The sequence below is a fragment of the Cheilinus undulatus genome, linkage group 14 (assembly GCF_018320785.1).
Source record: "Cheilinus undulatus linkage group 14, ASM1832078v1, whole genome shotgun sequence".
In the NCBI taxonomy this organism is placed as follows: domain Eukaryota; kingdom Metazoa; phylum Chordata; class Actinopteri; order Labriformes; family Labridae; genus Cheilinus; species Cheilinus undulatus.
Window position 1 is genome coordinate 26,575,457 of NC_054878.1, and position 25,397 is coordinate 26,600,853.

Sequence of the window (25,397 nt, forward strand, 5' to 3'; positions counted from 1 at the left end):
AATGAGGTTTGTCATTATTGGAGGCGATCTCAATGCAGAGAGATATTGAGATGAAATTCTGCAACCAGTTGCAATCCCATATCTCCACCGCCTGGGAGCGAACTGTTTCCTCTAAGATGACAACGCTCACTCCCAAAGAGCGGGGTTATCAGAGAGATGAAGTGGCCTGCCAGCAGGCCTGACCTCAACCTCACTGACTGAACACTTGGGCGTGCTGTGACCAACACAACCACATTCGCCAACTTTGGACAAATGCTGGTTGAAGAATGGGATGCCATCCCAAAGCAGTGTGCAACCAGGCTGGTGACCAGCATGAGGAGGAGGTGCCAGGCTGTTGTGGATGTGTATGGTTCTTCCACACGCTACTGAGGCTCCTGTTTGTTAATGAATCAATTGTTGAATTGCCAGTATGTCTTATTTCCACAGACATTAATCATCCAATCCACCAAACATGTCAGTGGCAGAATAAGCTGTAGATTTGACAAGTTTTTGACAAAATGCATGTTCCTTACAAATGTGGCACCATTTAGAAGGGAAATAAACAGACTTTCCATTGATATGAGATTTATTATAAAGAAGCATTGTCACAACAAAGAAATAATCTGCCAAACAGTCATTTATTTACTTTTTTTGCTAGGTTTGTGTGTGTTTCTGGTGCAGTGCTTAAGTAAGAAAATGTATACTTGATGGCAAAAACATGACATTAAGACCAAAGTTAGAGAATGTCCATTATTCTCAAAGCCACATACTATGGCACACATATTGTGAAACTGTTAGACATTTAGTTCGAGAGTTGATCAAATAAATATTTCACTAACTATTATTGAGTATTAAATTTGTAAATCAGTCTTTCGCCTGTATTGCCACTTTACTATTGGTGTTTGACAAATACAAGTTGGCATTTACACCCCATTACCCATAAAAAGCTGAGCAGAAGGTCCTCAGTTTGGTTAGCGAACACTTCACAATCCCTGCTTTTACTGCTTAATCCCGCCCTTGTCCTCATCCTTCCTGCTTCCTCCTCTTTTTATCTCTCCATCTCTACCTCTCTGTCAACCTTCCTCCACTCTCTCCCTCTCTCGCTCTGTCACCTCACCTCCATCTCAGCTTTAGACATTTCACTCCATGCTCTATTCCTCTCCTCGCTTTTTTGTTAACCCTCACCCACACACACTTTATCTCCATATGATTCATTTACCCTCTCTCTATCACTCCAACTGTCCTCACAATCTCTCCCTCCATCCACCCCCTCCATATCCACCTCTTAAGCACATCCTTTTTTCTCCTTTTTCTCCTCCATCTCCCTTCCTTTTAAAGGATAATCTTCAGCTAAGTGGACAGCACTTCGCTCACTCTCGCTCCCTCTTAAGTGAGCATCTGATAATCTCAGGATTCTCTGTTGAACCCACACACAGAGGGAGGGCGAATGGATCAGAAAGCCCAGAATGGAAGGCCTAAACTGGGTCAAGAAAAGGCCAGCGACTGGGTCCGCTGGGGGCTGATGGGAGCGGAGTGGGATGGAGAAATGGCTGTAGCCAAACAAAGTTGGAGAGAGATCATAAGAGCAGATGGACATCATCTCTCTTTCCTTCTATATCTCTCACTTCAAGGCTGCAGGACCTCCACTTTCAGATAAAAAGAGCAAAAATAAAACTGTGAAAACTCTTTTTTTTTAAGTGCAAATAAAAGAACATTATATGGTTAAAAAGGGGGGAATTGTTGTCGTTTTGTGATTTTATCTGGACACACAAAAGAAGGTGAAAAAAGGGCAAAGATGATGCATTCACCTCGTTGGGGTCACTTAAAGGACGTGACACTGGATGCACACGCTCCTGTTGGCACACTCATCTGCAGGTTTTGCTGATCACACAAGATTGGTTGTACCTCCTTACATGAGAGAAAAGAAGCCCTTAGTCAGGTTACACACAAACATCCACACACGTTCTTGTTTTTTCTTTCTTCCGCTGTCCTCTTCACGGGTCAGCGGGTGAATAAAGCTGCTGTCACTTTCCTTTGGGAGGCGTCAGTGACAGGCTGGCTGACCACAATAAACTTCCGCACAGGAAGAGGAGATTCCTGCAAGGAAAAGGCCAGGAGGATCAGGAACGGCCCCGGGCATCACTTGTTCTCTAGCTAAGCTAAAGACACTGACAACAGCACCACAACAGCAGCGTGTGTGTGTGTGTTTATGTGTGTATTGTGTACAGAAAAGGATGATAGAGGATGGGCAATACAACCAACAGCATGCCACATAAACACTATTTTGTTTTCCATCTAAATGTAGCACAAAATTTAAAGAAATGTTTAGAAATCGACAAAAAAAGTGAATTTGCATGTTTTTATCTCCTTTCGATGAGTATTTGGGGGTCAGTGAGTTTGAGCAGTAAGCGGTGCTACTCCCTAAATTTAAAAAAAATGCAGAAGAAGGTTAAATACTGTGTTGCGTCACATCCCATAGACTATGAGTCTGTTTGAGAAGTCAAAAAAAAGTTACTTTCTTAGTCTTTCCACTGCTCTGAGAGTGGTCCAGCAGCAGACTGTACATATCTGACAGCTACTCTCACGGATCGTTCAAGCCTTGAAACTGCTGAACTGAACGTTTTGATTAGAAAATTGTGCACACTCGGGGCGCGCCGGTAGTCGAGTGGTTAAGGTGCATCATGTACGTGGGCAGCCCGGGTTCGAATCCAGCCTGAGGCCCTTTGCCGCATGTCTCTCCCCCCCTCTTGTCCCTGTTTCCAAGTCTATCCACTGTCCTCCTCTATCTAATAAAGGCACGAAAAGGCCAAAAAAACAAATCTTAAAAAAAAAAAAAAAAAGAAAAGAAAAGAAAAAGACAATTGTGCACAGACAGTAAGAAAAAGTCAGTCATTTTTCTTGCTTACAATAACAGGAGCCACCTATACACAAAAGCAGACCTATATTTTGAGCCAATATGAAAATGGCTTTGTAGATCAGCCACCAAAGATTGAGAGTGTTTGATGATAATGTAGATATGTCGGTGTAAAACAACTGCAGAGATCAAAAGTTGACCAAAAAGAAGGCCTTGTGCACACAAAGGCTGGGATTTTTTCCAGTGGAGGTTTTCTTTTTACATTTAAAACTAGAAAAGCAATTGGATAGCACAGACCTCCACCATCAGCCCTATCTCCCAATAGCGAAGAATTCTTTAAAAAATTCCTGGATCCGTCCCCATGTGCCCCCCTCCACAGCATTCGCCGATAACTCCCTCCCCGGTGGGGTGGAAACACAATTAGGCAAAGCATTGGCTTCGCTACGGGTGGACTGTGATGGCGGAAGCATTGCCTGCCAGTGCCAACAGATGCACTGACAGTCTCACCCATGGTCTCACTGGATGATTGGAAGTCTTGGCAGGGGGTGAATATTCCTCTATTCCTCCCAGCATTGTGAGTATTCTCGCTACAATTCCCTGTCTTTCTCTCTGTTATGCTCCAACTCGTCTCCTCAACCGGGCGTGCGTCTTTCAAACTCTATAAACTCCAAAGCTTTGAATAGAAACACACCCAAAAATGCTGCAAGATCATCTTAGTTGACATGAAAACACCAAAATTATATAATTTAACCTGAACAATAAGCATTATCATCAAAAAAGGACAAACAATAAGGTTCAAATTATTTATACTGTAGTACATTATATCCTTTTTCAAATTGTAAACCTCTTTTCTTACAACATTATCACCTTTTTTGGTAATGCTGTTGGGCACAATGATCAAAACCATTTGGAAATTAAAGTCAGACTTCATAGCTAAGCCATAATGTGAACAATAACCAGGATTCCAACTAATAACACAATTTAAGGGGAAATATAATCACATAATTGCAAATAGTAGCAAATGGGTTAAAGGGGCGAAAAGAAGCAAAAATATTAAACTGATTTTTTCAGGATGAGAGCTTCAGGTACTAAATATTTTTCCAAGTATCAGTCAATCAATCAATCTTTGTCTTTGAAACTTTCTTTATGTGGATGTTGAAGGATATATCCTGATCAAATAAAACTCCTAGATTTCTCACAGTGGTTCTGGATGTCAGGCTAAGGCCGGCTACACACTTGATGATTTTTAAATGTGAAACCATTTTAAAACCGTGGGAGACCACAGACAATTTCAAAATTCTTTATCTTTAATCACAACACACACAAAAGACGACTCAGCCAGACTCTCAGATCACTGGTGACCACACACCTGCCAACGATCTTGTGTGATCACGTGACAGAAAAAAACGAACAAACACGGATGTCTGTCCCTCCGCAACAGGCTTTCTTGGCATGTGTTACAGGTGCAGTGAAAATCATAAAACAAGGGAAAGACTCAGGGTAAAATTCTGGCAGGAATGAAGCTGTGGTTTTGTTTATGGTTATGAATGGTGAAAGTACATCTGATCCGGCTGGTACCTCGTCTGCTCGCTCTTATTGGTTGTTGCGGGTACTTCATCAGAGGCACTACAACCTAGAATCGTAAATATCAAACATGTTTGATATTTATGATTCGGGAACTAGGAGGCCATGACGCAATTTGGAGCAGTAAAACAATCGAGTTGACACCACACACAGTTGAGGATTATTCAAAAAGTTATGGTTTGACAAGGCTCTGCTCGGGATATGCCCCCATGATTGTCGGGGGAGGCAAATCTTGCCCCAAATCAGGCTTAAAATCCTGTTTTGTGTGGCTGGCCTAAGGCAGTTACATTCTTAGAAAAAGCATCTCTGATGTGTCTGAGGCCAAGCAAAATGACCTCAGTCTTGTCTGAGTTAAGAAGCAGGAAATTTCTAGTAATCCAGGTCTTAATGTCTTTAAGGCATGCTTCTAGTTTAAAGGTATACTTCAACATTTTGGCAAATTCGCCCATTGCCATAAATCCTATAGTCTTAGTAATACGTCCATTTCCTTTACTTGCCGGTGCAAGCTGTTTCTAGATCTGGAGGGATCGCTAAACCAGCTGCACTGCTAACCTATGTTAGCAGACAGAATTTATGCTTTCCCTCATCAAACTCATCAAATACACAATCCAAATACTCCAAAACGCTTGCGTGGACAAGTTGTGACCTGTACATTCACCATGCTATGAAATAATCATGGAACATTACGAGACGGAGATGTTTTAGAGCTAAATGCAAAGCCCGAACTACACTCCAGACATGGCTGCTGCACTGTGTCACTCCGCCCAGTGGTTCACTCAAGAAATAGTTACAAGTATTTGCTTCATGTGTCGTAGTGTTAGTGTTACATAATTATACGTTATTATTTCATAGCGTGGTGAATGTGCAGGTCACAACTTGTCCACGCAAGTATTTTGGAGTATTTGGATTGTGTATTTGATGAGTTTGATGAGGGAAAGCACAAATTCAACCCTAAACCCTAAATCAATGGCATGGTTCCTCATAATATCATCTAAAGGAAGCACATAAAGAGTGGAAAGAATCAGTCAAAGCACAGAATCCTGAGAAACAGCATAGCTAACTTTGGTGTGAGTAGAAGACGAATCATTAACACGTACAAACTGAGATCTATCTAGATATGATTTAAACCAGTTTAAGGCTACTACTATAATTCCAAATAACTACACAAGTCTCTGTAACAGGATATGATGATCAATGGTATCAAATGCAGCAGAGATCTAATCACACAAGGATAGAGGCTAAGAGTAGATCACTGGTCGCTTTAACTAATGCAGTTTCAATGCTATAGGCTCTAAATCCTGATTGGAAGTCAGTTCAAGTAGACTGTTATTATGAAGAAAGTCAAGTAGAAAAACTTTGCTAAACACAAGCTGCACCCAGAACATTTACATGACCGAGGAGGGGTTATTATTCTTAGAGCAGAGATTCATACCACTGGAACAAAAGAGACAGCGTCCTATTATGGTACTTTCCTCTGTCCTATCACTGGATCTGTACCGGCACAGGTGCCACTGTGGCTCATTTATAGCCAGGTTAGCCCACAGTGAAGGCATGGAGCTGCTGTGTGGCATTCACATACACACTCAACGAGTGAAAGACGCTGCTTATGGGTGTACAGAGAGGAGATTACTCCACCGTCTCTTCTAAGAACTGCCCAGTGAGCCTTTGTGTCTGTCAGCCAAAGTCTGCTCCATGTGTGTCTGTGTGTAAGAGAGAGAGACGGATATTTTCCTGCACATGCATGCGTGGATGTTTCAGCCTTTTTAGTTGTACTTCAACTCAGTGACCAGTAATTAAGAGCTTCTATTTCCCTTTATCTCTACTTTTCATATTGAGTACCTGGTGTTGCTTACATGTGTTGGTGTATGTGTGGCTGTGCGTGTGCGCATAACAGTGAGATCTTTTATCTCTAGAACAATGACGCCACAAATAGGCACATGCCTCGCTATTCTTGTCCTCTCAAGGCTCCTCTGGTGTTTTGGTGGATGTACCCAGGCATACAAGGGGTTAGAGAGAGATTTGGACTTGAGTGTGTGTATGTGCAGCATACACCCACATGAAAACGCACATTTGTGTGTCACTGTGCTGCTGCATGTGTTTGTTTTGTAACTAAAGGAGCAGTTTTGTTCCAAAATTAGTTTCTCTTACAACGTGGATTTTCAAATTAAAACACACTGTTGCATATCAGTGAATTATTGGCAATTCGGTTGCTTTTACTTGGAAATTTAATTTCAGGGGAGGAGATTCATTTGTGCAGCTGCATGCCAAGTATCACACAGAAGGGTTTTAGCTTTTCCAAAGTATGTTTTGTTTGTTCGATAAAAGAAAATTAAGTAAAATGCCAAGAAAGATATGCAGGCCGGTGTGTTTGCTTTGCTTATCACACAGCAATAAAGAATAACAAAGGAAATAATCATCAGATAACCCAGCACTCTGCTCGTTCTTTATCCTTTGTTCACTTTTATTCCTCTGCTGGGCGGTGAAGCCTGCACAGTGGTAGTAAAACCCTCTCCTTTTCTTTCCAGAAACATTATATTTCCTCCAGAGAGGGTCATTACGGCCCTGCTCAAGAAACTTGGACACACCCTGAGGTAAAAGTAGCAGAGAGCCTTAACTGGCCCTAAACACCTGAACCACGCTGGCACACGACAGGATGAAGGTGTCAGCACCCTCCTGTTAAATGCATGCTTCCTGCTGTTGTTTTTCACCTTTTTCTTCCACTCATCCCACTCTTAGGGCAGGAAGTCATTGGAAAGGAGGGGGAAAATGTGTGAAATGAAGATGATACAGGGGTTTTGTGTCTAAAATGTTCATTGCAGCATCTTAAATTGCTGGAGAAAGAAGATGTATAGAGTTGGAAGCAGAGGAGGAGGAGGAGGAACAATAATGGCAGAGATGGGATGAGAGATGTGATGGAGGAAGGGAGGAGGAGGAGGCGGAGATGAGGGCACAGGGGGTGGGGGGTCTTCTCTAGGGTCATGCTCGGAGGGCGTCGGGCAGCACGAGAGGCAGGATGTTATGGTTTATTCAGCCCAGGAGTGGGGGCGACGTGGACAAGGTGTGCCTTGCCCTCAGCACCAGCCTCAGCGTGATTTATAGCAGCGCTGGCAGACGCCGCTGTCCACGGGGAAGTCTTTGAAAGAGCCGGGAGTGATTTGCATGAATGTAGGCCTGTGAGTACACACTGTATGCACTTCAGTGTGCACGAGCCCAGTGTTGTGCAGTTTGTATGTGGTTGTGAGTACTTTATCTGCTGCTGTTTTTTAACCTGTAGGTGAAGAATGTTCATGCATGCCCCCAACAGAGGATAGATGGTTGGGCCTCTCTGATTAATTACAGGCTACATACATACAGAGCACTTTATAAAAACACTGGATCCTATGGGCAATGCACACAAATGTAAGAACAATAGCATGGCAAAGTGCACCAATGCCATGAGAAATGCAATACAGGGGTTGAAGAAGTCACACCCTTTACTGAAGGCAACAATGTGCAATTGTTCCACCTTAAAACACTACTTTCAGTGTACATCTAACAGTACTGTCACTTTCAGCAAGGATAATATTGTCTTCCCCACTACCACAGCCTGCTTTTGGCACTATGTTTCTTTCACAGCAGGCCTTGGTTCTCTCATGAGAAGTGCATATGGCTTTACAGCATTAGCAGCACTTGTTCACACTCTAGCCTTAAGCTAACAAGAAGCCAGCGGCCTATTTCAGTACTGTTTGACATGATTACTGAGACTTAAAGACAGGAAGATAGCTGACTCACTCAGTGCAATCGTTACCATGTCCTAGCACCATTGAGCCCCTAAGTTCAGTTTCTTTGACTAGTCTGAGTGCTATGTACTGCTTTTAAACATGGCACAGTTCCTTGGCACAGCCAAGGAACTGTGCCAAACATGTATGGGTGCACAACGGGCATTTGAAATACCAACTGTTTCCCTCGACAACTATTTGAAAGAATGGCAGAGTTGGAGAGCTGTATCTGTTCTACTCTTTTATTGATTTTATAAATCAATCATGGTCAATAAAATTTGATCTGCAAAGAAGTATTCCCACAGCATGATGCTGCCACCATCATGCTTCACATTGGGGATGGTGCTTTTGTGGTGATGTGTGGTGTTTGATGTCTGCCAAACATAGCATCTTGTCTGATGGCCAAAAAGCACCATTCTGGTCTCATCAGACCAAAGAACTTTCTTCCACTTGACCATGGAGTCTCTAACATGCCTTTTGGCAAACTCTGGTTGAGATTTAATCTGAGTTTTCTTTCTAACAGTGGCTTTCTTGTTGCCACTCTCTCATAAAGCTGAAGAAACCAAGTAATAGCTGCTGAAGCTTGTAACTCCTTCAGAGTAGTCATAGGTGTCTTGCTGGCCTCTCTCACTAGTCTCCTTCTTGCACGGTCACTCAGTTAGTAAGGACAGCCTGATCTAGGCAGATTTACACATGTGCCATATTCCTTCCATTTTTGGTTATGGTTTCAACTGAACTTCTCTAAGTTGCTCGGAGTGTTCGTTTGTCTTCATGGTGTAATGGTAGACAGGAATACCTATTAACCAGTGATTAGACTTCATAGACACAGGTGTCTTTCCACTACAATCACTTGAGACACACTCACTGCATTTCACTAAGTGTGAGACTACTAGCACCAATAGGCTGGACATTTGTTGAACCAGGTCAGTCACTTTAAAGGGAGTGAAATAATGCAGTCCCTTATTTTACCTCGACTATTATTCAATTGAAATTACTTTGTGGAAATGTTTCCACTTTGACATTACTGAGCAGTTTTTCTGTCAAAAAAGCAATAGTATACTGACCACAGTTGATTTATAAAATCAAGAAAAATATTCAAGAGGATGAACACTTTTTATAGGCACTGTAGATAGAAGGACATGCAGACAGGCTTCAAGAAAACATAGAAATAAAGACAAAATGAACACAAAGTAAGGCCAGAGGGCTTTTCCCATATCAGATACAGAGCATAAACTAGCCAAAAGCTGCTTCTACACCCTTCCTCCTCCAATTTTTATATTCTGCAGTGAGTGTAAGTCAGAAACTAGACATATTTGTATATGTATAGATATGTTTAGAAAGAAAATGGGCCAAATGTAGCAAGCCTTATGTTACGGCTATAGCATGATTATACTTCTAAACCTAATGTTAACTCACTCACTGTGAAGAGGGAAGTCAGAAATCAAAGAGGCACATAGTCAGTATTAGTGTGATGAAAACCTGACTGTTAAAGTGCATGTTAATGTGCTAATCTGCCTGAAATCAAACTAAATCCAATTGTCGGCCTAACATGCCTTGATAATGGAGTTGGAGATTGATTTTTTTTTTTTTTGCATGTATACAGCTTAATCAGACCAGACTGGACAAGGCGTGCTACATAGTCCCTAGGCCATGGCGGTGGGAATTTCAGTTCTTTTTATTGATCCAGATCGTTTGTCTCAGCTAAGTGAGAAGAGCTTTCAGCTCCCAAGCAGCTTTTCATTTGGTTTTGTTTTAACATCAGTACATCAGCCAAATTTAGTAATGTTTTGGTCTATGATTTGCATATGTGCATTAATAGTTACTCCACTCTAAAAGGGGAGCTGGGTTTCCTTTTAGCATAAATGCTTAAAGGAAAAGTCATGTTCTTGTTCACCCACAGATATTGCCATAAACCTAACATAAATTCTTCATCTCACATGTACCAACAGTAAAGTGTAGGGTGTGTATGAAATGAACAGTGCTGTTGAGTTGTTTATGGTTACACCTTTTGATATACAAACAGTTAGCTTCTCGCTATCTTGTTAGCAAGGCTGACCAGAGGAAGGGCCATAATAACTGGAGGGGGGCATATTGCCAGTCACCATAGTAGAGTCAGACATGCTCCAGTTTAAAACTATTATTATAAAAAAACTTTTAAACTAGTTTACTGAGAAACAAAACCGTTTTGTATACTAAGATTTTTTAGTTTGCGAAGATGTTGGCATCCCCATTTGACAACAAAGTACATCCTATCTCTAAATAAGTTGAAATCCTTAAGAATTTCACCAAAATAAACTTGCTACCAACCAGATGTACAACCATTTTTTCCAGGGGTGCATTTGCAACCTACTGGAAAAAGCACTGCAACCCAACATTCAAGAACCACTGCTGCAGAATATATCCAGAAAAGCACTCAGGGAGCGCAGACCTCCGCCATCAGCCCTATCTCCCAATAGTGAAGAATCCTTAAAAAACATTCCTGGATCCAGATGGTGATCTGGATCACTCCCGAAATCTAATCTGCCGATTACTCCCTCCCCGGTGGGGTGAAAACACTGTGAGGCAAAGCTTTGGCTTCGCTACCTGTCATGGCAGAAGCACCCATGGTCTCAGTGGACAACTGAAAGTCACGGCAGAGGGTGAATATTCCACTATTCCTCCCAGCATTGTGAGTATTCTCGCTACAATTTACTGTCTTTCTCTCTGTTATGCTCCGACTCGTCTCCTCGGCTGGGCGTGTCTTTCAAACTCTATAAACTCCAACACTTTGAATAAGTTACTCATGTCCGCCAACTCCTGGTGTAAAGTGGTAACAGTGCAGACCTCCGCCACTAGCCCTATGTCCCGATAGTACAGAATCCTTCAAAAAATTCCTGGATCCAGACAGTGATCCGGATCAGTCCCAAAATCTAATCAGTTCTTCCTTGTGCAATTTCTGACATTTCCTGAAAATTTCATGAAAATCTGTCCATGACTTTTTGAGTTATGTTGCTAACAAACAAACAAACAAACAACAAACAAACAAACCCACCCAATCACATAACCTCCTTGGCAAAGGTAAAAATATCAGATGTTGTCATGGTATGATATTTAAAAAATGTAAAAATGTATAATTATCTTAATTTCCATTATTGCATTACTAAAATATCTGTTGTAACTGATTACGTAAAAGTTTTTAAGTAGTAGAAATGAACTTTTTGAGTGGGGCTCAAGTTAGAATATATATGATGTTTCTCATATTCATTGAAAGTTTGATCAATCATGCCACCCAAAGTGAGCATTTGGTCACAGAGGCTGAGAGGAGCTATTTGACCAAAAATGTGCTCTTCCACATAATTCAGCACATCATCCTCGCCATGCTGGCGTCTGTCCCCACAGGTGGGAGTTATCTAACTCAGAGAGTAACTTCACTCATGGTGCAAAAGCATCTATTGCCCAAATGCATTCTAGGAAAAAAATGATTAAGGGATTATTGCCAAATAATTTGAGTACAATGACAAAAATGCTTAATGTGATTGAGTACTGTTCACTTAAAACTAAAAGGAATTCTATCAACTCTGAAAACTAGAGCTGGATCAGCTTTTTTAATTTTTTAAGTTAGGTTATTCAAGTCAAAACTCCAAACTTACTTATTTGGGGTGGCTTTTAATACCCTGTAGTATGGTGACACTAATATCCTTTCAGTCTGTATTTATCAGTGCTTTCTTTTGAACTTGTTTTGTGCTGCTTGCTGTTAATGCTATTTGATTTTGTTTTTGTTAAACACTTTGGTCACTTGCGGAGTGTTGTAAAGGTCTACATAAATGATGAACATTTACATAAGTACAGTAAATGCATGTACTGTAGAAATATAAATACACCATTAAAAAAACCTCAATAAAATTATTATTCTATTTGGTATTTTTGTCATATACAGGTACATTTATGATTCATGGGTAATACGTGTATGGCGTAAAATCACTAAAAAAGTTGTTATTCACACATGAATCTTACGAGGCAGGTGGGAAAAGGATGCTTCAGCTGTAATGTTAACAGGATATAAAAGATGGCAGGCAAAGCCAAACCCTCTTTAATGGCAGTTTTTCTTAAATGCAATGATGCCAGTGCTTCATGCCATACAAGCAGCTTCATCACATGCATGAAAGCTGCCCGCCTGTTGCTCCACGTGAACATCAGCACCCCTCCAGCTCATCTTCTGTGAATATCTCTGACTTTTTCCTGTTGTTTCTCATATTGTCTCAGCCTGACTTGAATCTCTTTAGAGGACCATCAGGAGAAAATCTGAAAAATTAATTTGTTTGCGTTCACACATGCAGCATGCCCTGAAACTTTCTGGAGTTCTTCAAGAGTTTTATGCGTGTGAAAACACCATATGCCTGTGTCTGTCTGTGTCTCTCTGTCTGTGCCTTTACAGGCCTATTATCCCAGTGTTACCCTCCTCCTGACCTCCCCTGAGGCTGTGAACCTCCTCTGGTGTAAGAGGTCACTGAGAGGTCAGGAGAGGTGACCAAAGAAAGCAGCTCTAGCATGGGCCTTGCTGGATGCCAAGCCTAAACATCCTCACTGACTGGAAGGGGGGCAAAGGTTATGCAGATACATAAACCAGACAAAAGGGTGCCAACAGGTACAAGACGTGTGAATGTCCACTGCTGTAACAGGAGAGCAGAGTGTTGCAGAGAGCTAAACTTATAATGTGTGCGGTGAGAGAGGCACTCTAAAGCTACTTAAGCCTTGTAAATGTCACTTCATACCCTATAGACGCCTCTCTTTATGGTATTTGGGGAAGTGCAGAAAGGCTGAAGCACAGGTATCACTAATTACTCTTAATTGCCTCAGTAAGCAAGAGAGAGTGAGTGTGTGTTTGTGTCTGTTTAACAACCATACAGTCGTAGAAGCTATTAAAACCTCATTAACCTGCGTTTTATTTGAGGCCCCCTGCCCCTGTCCATCAAACCCATAATGTATTTTCCGTGAGGTTTTTTTTCCTCCTTCAGATTTAATTTAGCTCCTCTTTGATTTTACAACTCGCCTCTGTTATTGTAGGCTATCTTCTCCTTTTTCCTTGTAATTTTATTTTATGGCATGGAGTGAGTCGAGTACAATGCGCCCCCCGGGGAGGACCACTTACCTCCACGCCAACAAATATAATTACGGCTGATCAGAGAAGCGAAAACAGACCGCCGCTTATCTGCCACAGCCCGTTTCTTTTTTCTCTTTTATTTTCATTTCCCGTGTAGTCCCACTGGAGGATGATGGGTATGGAAATCTAAAAAGGAAAAGCGCAGAGACCTGCAACCTGTATGAGGAGAAGCACTTGTGCCAAACGCCATTAAAAAAAGTGAAAGTTCATGTTGCATTGTTAGGGTGTCAAACTCAAATCAAAGAAAGGATTTAGCTCACAAATTCAACTGTAAACGCCCTCAAATTCGGCAGGGAAAATTAGCATAATTGAATGACAACTTTCCTAGCTGCTAACACGTTACATCCTCCCTCCTTATATAAAAATAGCCTACACAGAGGGGTGGTGATAAGCATTGTGAGTAGGATCAAAAAGCTGACTCACGTCAAATTAACGGAATCATGCTAGCTCTGATGTATGCCGACTTCAGCCTATCAATAAGACACACGCTGTCAAAGAACTATTTCAGTCATATCTGGCGAAATGAGCAGCAAAAGACTGGCTGTGTCAAAGTTGTCGTTTTATTGAACCGAGTTTGGCGAGGACTTAACCTCGCCTTGACACGCACTCAAAGCACCGGGAGAACCAGCTGTGACCGCGGCCTTGCAGTGAGTAAAATGGGCTAAGTTGCCGCCAGAAGTAAACAGCTAAAGTCCTTTCGTGTTTACCAAGTAAAGTCCTCTGCTCCATGTTGACAGGTGAGAGTTCATAGGAGCAAAGTTGGTCCCCTCGCGCTGGAGCTGCCAGCCCGTGACTGTGTAACCCCCAAGAAATGGTGAGTGAGCGTGTGCGCGCGCGCGAGTGTCAGACAGAGGCAGAGATAAACAGGGAGAGTTGCTGAGGGGGCTCTTTGACTTTGAGCGCATAAGCCCTTATTTCATGGTGCCATTGTTTGTTTTAAGGACGACAGGCTTAATACAGTTCCAGGCGATTTCCCAGCATGTCTGTCCGCGCAAGCACCTCCAAGGCGCTCTCTATGTGCGCGTGCTGACGCGTGTGCGCGCGCGCCCTTTAATTCCTGTTGACTTTTGCCTAACTCCTTTTATAGTCGGCGATTATTTTATACTTTCAAGGTTGTTCGTAAGACTTTTCGAATAAACCCACTGTTTTTAAATCACTCTGCTGCAGAACTTAAACATGTGGCTCATTGTCGAGGATCTTACACATGGGCAGGATGTTAAGAGCAGATATATGTAGTTTTAATGAGTTTGACTGCAGCCATATTCCCATCTGCCTCACTGAGCTGCATCATTTTAATTGCCTATTATTTCCAGCCACGCAGGCCAGACATGGAGCCTTATTTAATGTTAAAGCAAACAGGTTTGAGAGCAGATCCAGCTAAAAGTGTTGCAACACTGTTTATCTATCAGAGCATGTGAGGAAACACTGCCAAATTTATAGCTACTTTTAGATACCACCTGACACAATCTTGGTTATTTCTATGATTGACAGAATCGAAACATGCCCACGCTTTAAGCTTTAAAAAGACATGAATGGGAGGGAAGATCAGAAATTGCAAGCAATCACCTGCAAATAATTGCACAGAAAATGCAATACATGCAATTGCGCAATTTAGACAAAGTGTAGGTGTTCCTGCAAATGTTGATAATTTAATGCAACAAGTTAAGCATTATTGGATGCACAGGCCTTCTATTTATGTTACAAGGGTATTTAAAAAGGTATGGACATGGTTTAATTTTTACTAGAATCACATGGAAGTTTTAAAATTCTGGACAGCCCTCACGTGCAGCCCTGACTCCTCAATCCAGTTTTTTCCATTATTAGAAAAATGATCATTTTTTGGCAGCGTTTAGCTTGTGCATAATCTCATTTTCTTTCTACATTATGTCATACAGTAGCTCGTAAAGCAGTAGTTAACACCCATTTATGCGAATACATCATATTTCTGTGTGCGCGCGCGTGCGTAACGTTGAATAGCTTGCATAAACAGGCCACAGAGGATGACCAACTTCTCCCTCTCTCTCTCTCTCTCACACACACACACACTCGCCTCTATAATCAGCACTACTTGTAGCCCAGAAAGAGGGATGTGGGTCACCGGGGGCCACACTGTTCCAGCTATCACGGCCCTGGCAGCCAAGAAGTAATCTCTCTAATAATAACATCAATATATACGTCTGCCATTTTTCCCAACATGCATTTCTTATATTATGCTCAGGTCACACAGACTTTTTTTTTTCCTCCAAAATGGGCTCTGCCTTGACAGCAGGAACAAGTGTGATGCTCCACATATCTCCCTCATCTTCTCTGGTGCAAAGCCGAATACATTAAGTGCTGCTGGACATGAGGCCCAACAAGGACTGTAGAGGCTGTGAGAGTCAGACGCCTACTCACTTATTACACTCGGACTAATCCTGTCTCCTCCTCTCCTCTCCTCTGTCCTGTCTCCTAAACCTTTTTATTCAGGGACCCGGAGACCTCTCCGGAACAAAACAGCTTTTAGCGCAACCATCTCTCCCTGCTTCTGTTTTCGCAAATAGCTCTCCCTCTCCCTCTCTTATTCCTCTTAAAAACTGTCTGTGAAAAGAAATGGAGCTGTTGTAGGAGCTCATCAAGTCATTATCTTATTACTGCTATACTGTGACCGCTGCTGCTCAAGAGATTGCTGGTTTTTCGCAATAAAATTCAATCTTTCAATAATAATAGGGCGCATAACTTCAGTTCAGGTGACCTGTTTGGATGACATTTGTTGCATTGAAATCGCTTTCAAATAATAGTCTAAAAATAGTTATAATAATCATAATTATTATAATAATTAGAATAATAATAATAAGACATTTGACCTGTCGTTGATTATTAAAAAAACAGCGGAGGAAAAATAGGCCGTTGGCTCTCCTCTACTCCCGCATACCATCACCGCGTGCGCGCTTTTATTATCACATAATTGAGGTCACAACGTGTTAAAAAGTACCTTTATAACACCTCTGGGAGAAATACTGTTTTCATTTCCTCCCTTCTTCTACGTTTGGGCCCGGCTGTAATAAATATGTCAATAAATTCAGCCATCAGTGCGCCATGCCAGCGCGCATTATCAGTCTTGGGCATCGAGGTGTGTCGCTCTCGACCCAAAAAGAAGAGAGAGAGGGGTGGGGGGAGTGGGGGGAGGGGGGTTGAAATAAATCCCCGGGCTGATCCACCTGGACACGGGCCGCTGATAAGAGCAGCCAGTGTTAAGCAGCACGTTTCCTCTACACCTCATCCGAGTCTTCCTTTTCCAAACACGCTTTTCTTTAATGTCCCGGCCTGTTTTCCAGCCTGTGTGCGCACCGACGGCACCCAGGGGAGCCGAGGCCAAAAAAGCAGCCATAGGGCCAGTGCAGGGAGGGCCGGGACACCTGCTTTGGAAAAGACACTCCAGACACTAAAGTTTGCTGACTTGGTTGCAATTCGTTGGTCCTAAAAAAAAAAAAAAAGCCCAACTTGCTTGCGACATGGAAAAGAGACTCGCCTTTTCCCCTTTGGCAGCTGACGGACGAGCATATGGAAAATAAGAATTATCGTTAAGTACTTCAGAATCCTGTTTGTGCAGAGGATAAAAAAAGAAGTTTCAGAGAGAAACAAGGGAAAACAGAGAGAAAAAGAGGAGGGAAAAACGACCAAAAGGAGGCTGATCTGATATCAACAGTGTATGCGCAACAACTTCTTTCCTGGCATCAAAATGCAACTTCATACAACCCCATAATAACAAACAGAATAATGCAACATTTTATATATTCGTTAATGAATCATATTAAAGATCATTTCTTTCTTATATTCTAACAGGAAGCTTTCCAAAATGGCTAAAACGCACACGGAGTTGGATAAAAGTGACAGTTAAAATAATTATTTTACGCACAGAATGATTAAAATGGCACAAAAAATGAACAATTTTCTAACTGTTATTACGAATCATTGATTCAGGGCTTTGTACATTTTATAGAGGTCCGATTTAAAGTTTTTAAGCGCGCAAAATTTGCAACTAAATGATAAAAATTGTCTAAATAGAGTGCCATAAATCTAAAGAGCTTAACAGGTTTTTCTGCGCACAGGATCAGATGTCAGAGTCCACAGGGTGCAGCCCCAAAGGAGGAAGAATTCAAAGTAAGGAGGAACAAGAATCACACATTTAAAAGATGTTATTTTAAAGCATAAATGTGCATTTTTAAATTTTGCTTAATAATGTTTTTTTTTTTGTTTGTTTTTGTGATGACGGTGCAGACTCCACGCGCGGTGCAGATTTCAGTGGCAGCCTGTGGATCTGAGTGACAGACGTTTCATGATGATATTCGGCTCTGAACTGAGCGTTTCACAAAGAGACGTTTAGCTCTCCGCAGATATTGGCATCCCCCCGGATAATCTGAATTCCAAAGCAAAGCTTCGGAGCCTCTGTGGCTGCTTTGCTTGTTCATAAATCAGACTTTTGCTGCGACCAATGAGAAAAGTGCGCACGTTAAATATCTCTACATGCCACTCTGAACCTCCAATACCCAGGGGAGCTCGAATGTATTTGGATAGCTGTCTTCTTAATGTGGAGAAAATGTAAAATGTGTTTAAAATATAAGGAGCCGGAAATATGAAGCATCAAATTACATAGTTGGCAATCATAAAAAAATGACTGGGCTTTAAGGAGAGTCAGTGTGATTTATTATATCCTCATAAACACGCTTAAAACATTAACACGAGACGTGAAAGGGTGGCAAAAAAAAGTTGCGCGTAATTTGGGATTTTACAGCCGCAAAAATAAAATCCATATATGCTCTGTGTATGAAAAAAATCATGTTTTTATTACGAAATATAATTTATTAATCTATATGATTATAATGATGAGCCAGTCTCAACTCATTTTGTGGATTTTCAGAGTAAAAATGTGCGTAAAATTGTTGTCACTCTCATCTTTCACTTTATTGAACTTTCTCGGAATAAAGCAAGACTATAAATCATCACAAGCCTTCTAATTTATGTTTCCAATATAATACATCACGTGGAATATATGTAATAATGTGTCATAAGTGTATAAAGTGAGATAAAGTCAAAGTGCGTAATGATTCTTACTCGCGCTGGACGTTGATTTAAGAAGAAAGAGATTATTAAGAGTGTTATTTCCTTTTTTCTCCCCCTCTCTCTCTCTCTTTAGTTGCATGCTCAAGTCCCATTCTCTGGTCAAGTTCAGTGCGTTGTTCTCCGGACTCGGACGGACGCTTCTTATTGGTAGGCTGCGACAGTTACATCACGCCGCTCGTGACGCGCACGTCTTCCTGTTTCCTTCAGCCGCATCTTAAAGTGAATCTTAGTGGCGGAGGAGCGCTCTCCAGCATCCAGTCCTCTGCATCCAGTCAGTGCGCCTCGGAGACGCACACACGCAGTCTCTCTCTCTCTCTCTCTCTCTCTCTCTCTTTCTCTCCTCGCACTCTCTCTATGTCTCTCACTCTTTTAGTCACAGCAGAGGAAAGCGAGAGAGACCGACGCGCGAGAGCTCTTTTCATCTTCTATATTTTTCCTGTTTTGTTCCTTTCGCTCGCGCCGCACACTTTATTCCAGCTCTTCCTTCTTTGAGAAATTTGTTTTCCAGCGTCCAGCAAACCCCCAGCTGCGTAAATTCTCTCCATTTTTCTCGCCGTAGGAGTTCAGGTTGTCCCCCTCTTCATCTAAAGGGTAAGTAACCTTGTCCTCGGATATACCTCCCTCTCTCTTGTTCTCTTTCTGCCTCGCCTGCTCGTGGTGGGCGGAAAAAAAATAAACAAATCAAACATCATTAACGCGTAAATTTATTCCGCTGATCAGCAGCTAATCATATCTAAAGCTACGACAATTATTTGCTCTGTTTCGTTCCCCTCGTCTCATCTGGATGTGTGGTCAAAGAGTTGCGTGAGCAGCCAGTGTGTTTTTCGAGGATGATTTGCGGACCGTAGCCCAACCTTCCTCATCAAAGCGGAGATCAAGTTGATTTGAAACTTTGCGAAGTAAGTTTGGGAAGCGAGTTTCGTTTTTTAAAGGTGACTAGACTTAACACGAGTGGATTTTAGACTTAAACTGAGATCTACCTGGGTTTATCTGCTCTGTAAATTTGCTATAACCTCGGAGTCTTTGTCCTTTGGGCTACTTCAACACCTCAAATATGCCGGTATATTTACACTAAATCATTAGCAGGAGGTTACTGAGATTGTCAGTTGCACTGTTTGGTAAATGTGGTCTTTCTTTTGGCAACACTTTTGGACTACTGTGATGAAACGCTGCCGGTGGAGCTTTCAGAGTGTACAGCCAGGTTGTGGCATCTTGGTGTGTCCACTAAACATCAGTTGTGCAGTTTTAAAGTTGTTAGACTCTAAGCTGAAGTTTAAAAAAAAGATGAGAGCATGTTATTTAAATGGACCAAGTTCCCAGGCTAAACTTCTTTCATTGTTTTTGCAGTTGTAAGTAAAAAGGGAGTAGTGATTTCCAGGTTTTACAAAAAGGGTTTCCAATGAAGAAGGAGGTGTAAAAGATGAAATTGAGCACCACAAAGCTTGACTTGCATGGCAAGTTGTTCATATGTGTGCTCCACAGCTTGAAAAGCTCTGAGAGGGAGAGAGAGAGTGCGCATGGGCAATAGGAGACAGGTGCACCTTCAAAAAAGACAGGTGCTGGTGACTATTTCAAGCTTATTGTTAAGATCCCGAGGCAATGGAGTCAAGTATTTTTTCTTGGAGATGTATCACCTCTTGCTTGAACTGCTGACAACACTTGGATCAAAGCCACAGAGAAAAAGTGTTGATAATCGGAATGTTTTGATCATTCAACCCAATCTTTTCTCCTCTTTAAATCTGTACTCTCAGAGCTTGATCTTTATTTTTTTCTTTTATGAGGGAAAACCTACCAAATTTTGACACTTGTGTGTCGTGTTACACTACACAGCATCTAACAAAGCCAGTAAAGTTGCGTGCCTTGCCTGTCTGAGTGAGTGGTGTGTGAGTGTGTTTTTGTGAAGCCTTTCTTTAAAAAAGTACTTCACTCATTCAGTAATAATATTAAGATAATGCAGGTCATTTAAGGCTTTTAATCTTACGAGAAATTGTCTATAAATTTGCTCAAAGCTTATTTTCATACCATATACATGTATTTAATACACTTTGTGTCCACAAATCTTTTAGCAATATTACAAAATTTGAAAATATGAAAAAAAAGAAAAGCTATTTGAATGCGCAGAATAATTTAACATTAAAAGAAATTCTGTCAGGGGAATAATTTGGTTTCATTTGATAATTTTAACTGAATCACTGTGAGTCCAAAACCGCAGCCGTTTGCATGGAGTGTAAAAGGTAAAATGCTATCTTTAAATCTACTTCTCTTGCTCAGCTCTGAAAACTTTCCCAAATTGAAAATTTCAGCCATGAGAAATGTCTGCTTTTTTTTTTAGTGGCACATAGTGATTAAATGTTCACTTTATTGGAGATTGGATGCCTCTGATAGGGCTCTGAGTAAGATGCAGCCTCTGCTGCTTACATAGCATTAATGATGCAGGCCTGTTCTGACAAAACGTTTTGCTTTCAGAAAAGCATTAGGGTTTTTGTATGAGCGCTTTAAGTTGCTCCTTGCCAGAGTTGACCCTTGCGACCTATTCATTTGAGCAGAATTAACTGCCCTTGCCAGATGAAAAGACAAACAAAAAACACAGAAGTGAGCTCACGCTGGCACTAAAATCAATAGGCCTATTTTGTGTTTCTTTTATGTGTCGCCCTCCCCGTTGCTTGAGATATGACAGTCATGTTGATTAATGTGAACATAAATGTTCATTTTGAAATAACACCTTTTTCTATGTGGTGTAAATATTTTGTTGAACTCACTTTTTTAATACCATTTTGTAAGTTTAAATGAACAACTACTCTATTTGCAATTACTCCCTTTGTGCTCCACAATTTTAAGATAGTCTTAACCTTATTTCTCTTAATTTTATTTTGTTAGTTAATAGCTCCTATGTTGGCTCACACCACACAAATATGGAAATGAGGACAAGTACTTAAGTAATTATCATAATTTTATGCAGCTTTGTGTTCCGTGGGAACTGGTTCAGTGTCGCACAGCGTCTAACAGGGGACAGGATAAAATGTAGGACTTTGCCCTGGAATGTCGAGCCAAGGCCTAGTTCTGACCCCTTCCTGCTTGTTCACTTTACCCCTTTTTCCTCCCAGCTTCATACATTAAAATACATTTTTGTGGAAATATTCAAGGGGTGATTGCTGCTATAAGAAAAAAAATCTATAATAGCAGCAAATGCACATTATTTAAGCACACTATCTATATTCATGCTTTTCTTTTCAGTACAGATTTAAATCTAATATGGAAGTGTTTGAGAAATGCCCTGCCTGAGTGACTATGTGACTTACACTGATACTAAAAATATTTCCACCTTTGTAAGTTATGTATCTGTGAATTTTTTGCCAACAGGTACTCAGAGGCTTTGATCCTAGTGGACTGGGTTTGTGGGATATGGCCCAATAGCAGCAGCCCGTGATGCCGGACCATGACAGCGACTCCCTCCTGAACAGACAGACCAAGCGAAGACGTGTGGACATTGGTGTTAAGAGGACCGTGGGCAGCACAGCCTCTTCCGTAGCAGCAGCCACAACAACAACCACTGATAACATTGCCCGCGCCAAAGCAGCCATTTTCAGTGCCATGAACTCTCTGAGCTCCCACTCTCACCACGGATCAGACACTGACTCCATGGAGTGCTCTGTAGTGCAGCCACATGGTGGGCCTGGCGTTGTATCAGCCAGCGACAGCGAGTCCAAGTCCAATGTACTCCGAAAGCTACTGAAGAGGGCCAACTCGTATGAGGACACCATGATGCCCTTCCCTGGCACCACCATTATTTCCCAGCTTCTCAAGAATAACATGGCTAAAAATGGAGGAGGACCAGAAAGGGGAGAAAGAGGGGACAGGGGTGATAGAGGGGATGCTGGCTTCCCCGGATCAGGGCTATCCAATGCAAGTTCAGATGCTCCTCAGGAGGATGCCTGCAGTAACTCCTCTCAGGACAGCACCCCGCAAGAATGCTTGTCACCGTTTGGCCGTCCACCTGGCCTGGCCGCCTTCGATATTGAACGTCTCAATGATGAACACCTCCGTGCCAAGCGAGCCAGGGTAGAGAACATTATACGAGGTATGAGCCACTCACCCAGTGTTGTTGTACCTGCAGCTTCACGTCACGAGCGTGACCATGAGATGGATGGAGAAAGGGAGATGGAGCTAGACTGTCCTCCCCCTCAGTCTCAGCAGCAGGCCCCAAGCAGCCCCCGGGGAGGCGAGGTGTGTGGCAGTGGCAACCGAGAGAACAAGCGTAAGCAGCGCCTGCCTCAGCAGCAACAGCAGAGCTTCACCCAGCTTGTGTGCCAGAGAAAGGAACAGAAGCAGGAGGAGCGGCGGCAACTGAAGCTTCAGCTGGAGGACATGCAGAAGCAGCTACGACAGCTGCAAGAGAAGTTCTTTCAGATCTACGACTCAACTGACGACTCAGAACACAATGACCTCCACAATGACCTCCACAACGACATAGGAAACATGTCCGAGGATAGCCCAGGCAGATCTGACACTGGCGGTGACGACCGGACAGGAGATGACCTGCGCTCTGATAATGAAATGTCTGACCTGGACCCAGGCCACTTCCTGGATAGGGCAAGGGCTTTACTTCAGGAGCAAGCCCTGCTGGCAGACGGGGAGAAGCCAAGGGGTGAGGGAATCAGCCGGAGCAAAGGAACAGGAGGACCAGGCTCTTCCATGCACGCTGAAGGTAAACAGCTAGCAGAAACACTGAAGCAGGAACTCAATTCAGCCATGACCCAGGTGGTGGACACAGTTGTTAAGGTGTTTGCCAAGCCTCCCCGCCCTTCACCCCAGCAGGCCTTTCCTCCATTATCCATACCTCCTGAAAGATTTCCCACTGTTGTCAATGGAGACAACCCCAACTTCCACACCGCCAACCAGAGGCTGCAGTGCTTTGGCGACGTCATCATTCCCAATCCACTAGACTCATTTGCCAGCATGCCAGGTGCCACCAATGACCAAACTGAGGCACTTCCCCTGGTTGTGAGGAAGACACCCAGTGAGCACCACCACCAGTCGTCAGCTGTCGGTGCCCATGGTGGACACCATCACCCTGCCCTTCACCCCTCCTCACTCTCTGCCTCCATGGGCTTCAGCCCCCCATCTTTTAGACACCCATTTCCTTTGCCCCTAATGGGCTACCCTTTCCAGAGTCCCCTTGGTGCCCCTACAGGTGGCTACCCAGGAAAGGACCGTTCCTCCCCAGACTCCATGGACCTGTCCAGGGAGACCACGAGCCTCAGGACCAAGATGGCATCAGGGCACCACCTGGGGCACCACCATCGTTCTCTTTCACCAGCACATCCTGGCAGCACAGCCGAGGGACTCTCCCTGTCCCTCATAAAGTCTGAGTGTGGTGACCTCCAGGATATGGCTGACATCTCACCCTACTCAGGCAGCAATGTATCCTTTAAAAATATGATGTGGTGTGAGAGATACTTAAATGAAAGTGCAACTCCACATTGACCAGTAAAAAGCAGGATAGCTAGGAAAATATAGCTGTAGATACAGGTGTGCAACCTTCACTTCTGAGCCACAATGAGTTAAAATTCAAATCTCTTTCAGCCCGTTTAAACAAGCCTAAGAATCTGAGAAATTGTTGATGAATCACTTTTCCTCCCACTGCTGTTCTCCTCTCCATTGTACTGCATTGTTGTATTTATTTTTACACTCATACCTCTTCCTTCTCGCAGCGCCCAACAGCCTTTTCTTCCATCCTCAATCCTAAGTGCCTTAAAAGCTTTCTTGTCACATATCACTTACTCTCAAAGATTAGGTCCCCATGACATTTACTGCCCCAATTCTTTTTATAAAAAATGGCCTGAAAGAAAAAGGAGGGAGATAGCATCCTGAAACTTGGCACACAATGGTGTTATATAGCCTCCCTTATAGGTTAACCCCACTGTGCCCCAATCATGCCCTACGGATAAAGAGGCTATCCCCTATGGGAGGCTCGAATTGAATCCCCTGGAGACTTGCGACTAATAGCTTAAACAGATACATTCAGTCCCTTCTCTGTTTCCCTTTTACCTCCTTAGTCAGTGAGTATTCAACACCCCTTCACCCTTATGAAAGTTTGATTCCTTAAACAAAGGATGTCCTTTGAAACATATCTAACATTCATCTCTGTCTTAAGAAATTAAGCCAACCGCTGTTTTGGCTCTTAACAGTAAAATAATGTGTCTATTGGACACTTTGGCTGCACTTTTCTTGTCTCGTGTTTTTACCTGAGTGCCTAGCCTGCCTCAGATGTGTGTGTGTGTGTTTATCTTTGGTGTGTGCGTGTCACAAAAGGTTCGCCTGAGGACTCAGTAAAGATGTATATTTATGATTGCTTGTGTTTTCTCTTGTGTTCCTCTTATCATCCATCGCTGTTGTAAAAAGCCCACAATCATTGTCGTTTCTTTTCTCTTTTTTTCATTTCATAAAGATCTGTCAACAGCCCGGGGGGCCCTTCGGCTGTTGCTTGGCAGCCAAATACTTCTTTTTTTGTTTTCCCTCCCTGCAACCCCCCCCCCCCCTGTCTTTTCTTTGAAGCGGACGTTAACAGGTGTTTGCAGCGAGCTGTTTATCTTTCATTACCTCGCCTTGTCTTGTCTTCTGACCCAAGGGTGAACGCTTTCCAGAGATCCATAATCCTTTGCTTCTACTGGCTCCCGATGGAGGGATGAAAAGAGAAAAGGGAAAGAGAGACATACAGAGACAGAGAGAAAGTAGAAAACAATCAAACAATAATAACCACATATGCCAGATGCTGTGGCTTTCATAGTAGCATTTATAAATTCAGGGCATTAACAGATGCACTCCTTTCAATGGAAAGACAAACAAGTTTTATTTTTCATCTTTTATTTTTGATTCCCATATTTTATTCCATAAAGTAAGGGACAAAGTCGACATAATTTTTCTAATTATAATTAGCATGACTTTTATCATCAACTAATTTATATTTGTATTTCCTCCCGCT

The 25,397-nt window shown here is 42.4% G+C and overlaps 1 protein-coding gene and 1 long non-coding RNA gene across 2 annotated transcripts in view; one reads left to right on the forward strand and one right to left on the reverse strand.

Annotated features, from left to right (window-relative positions):
- Positions 1–610: 610 nt before the first annotated feature.
- LOC121521971 overlaps positions 611–25,397 on the reverse strand; it is a 33,258-nt gene continuing 8,471 nt past the window's right edge. The window contains exons 2-3 of the long non-coding RNA XR_005992905.1: positions 25,016–25,082; positions 611–2,076 (exon numbers count right to left, since the gene is read on the reverse strand). This is a non-coding gene — a long non-coding RNA (uncharacterized LOC121521971). The remainder of the gene's footprint in view (positions 2,077–25,015; positions 25,083–25,397) is intronic.
- LOC121521969 (prospero homeobox protein 1-like) overlaps positions 18,322–25,397 on the forward strand; it is a 36,880-nt gene continuing 29,804 nt past the window's right edge. The window contains exons 1-2 of the mRNA XM_041806201.1: positions 18,322–19,006; positions 21,776–23,836. Coding sequence (XP_041662135.1) covers positions 21,842–23,836 — 1,995 coding nt within the window. The 5' untranslated portion in view covers positions 18,322–19,006; positions 21,776–21,841. The remainder of the gene's footprint in view (positions 19,007–21,775; positions 23,837–25,397) is intronic.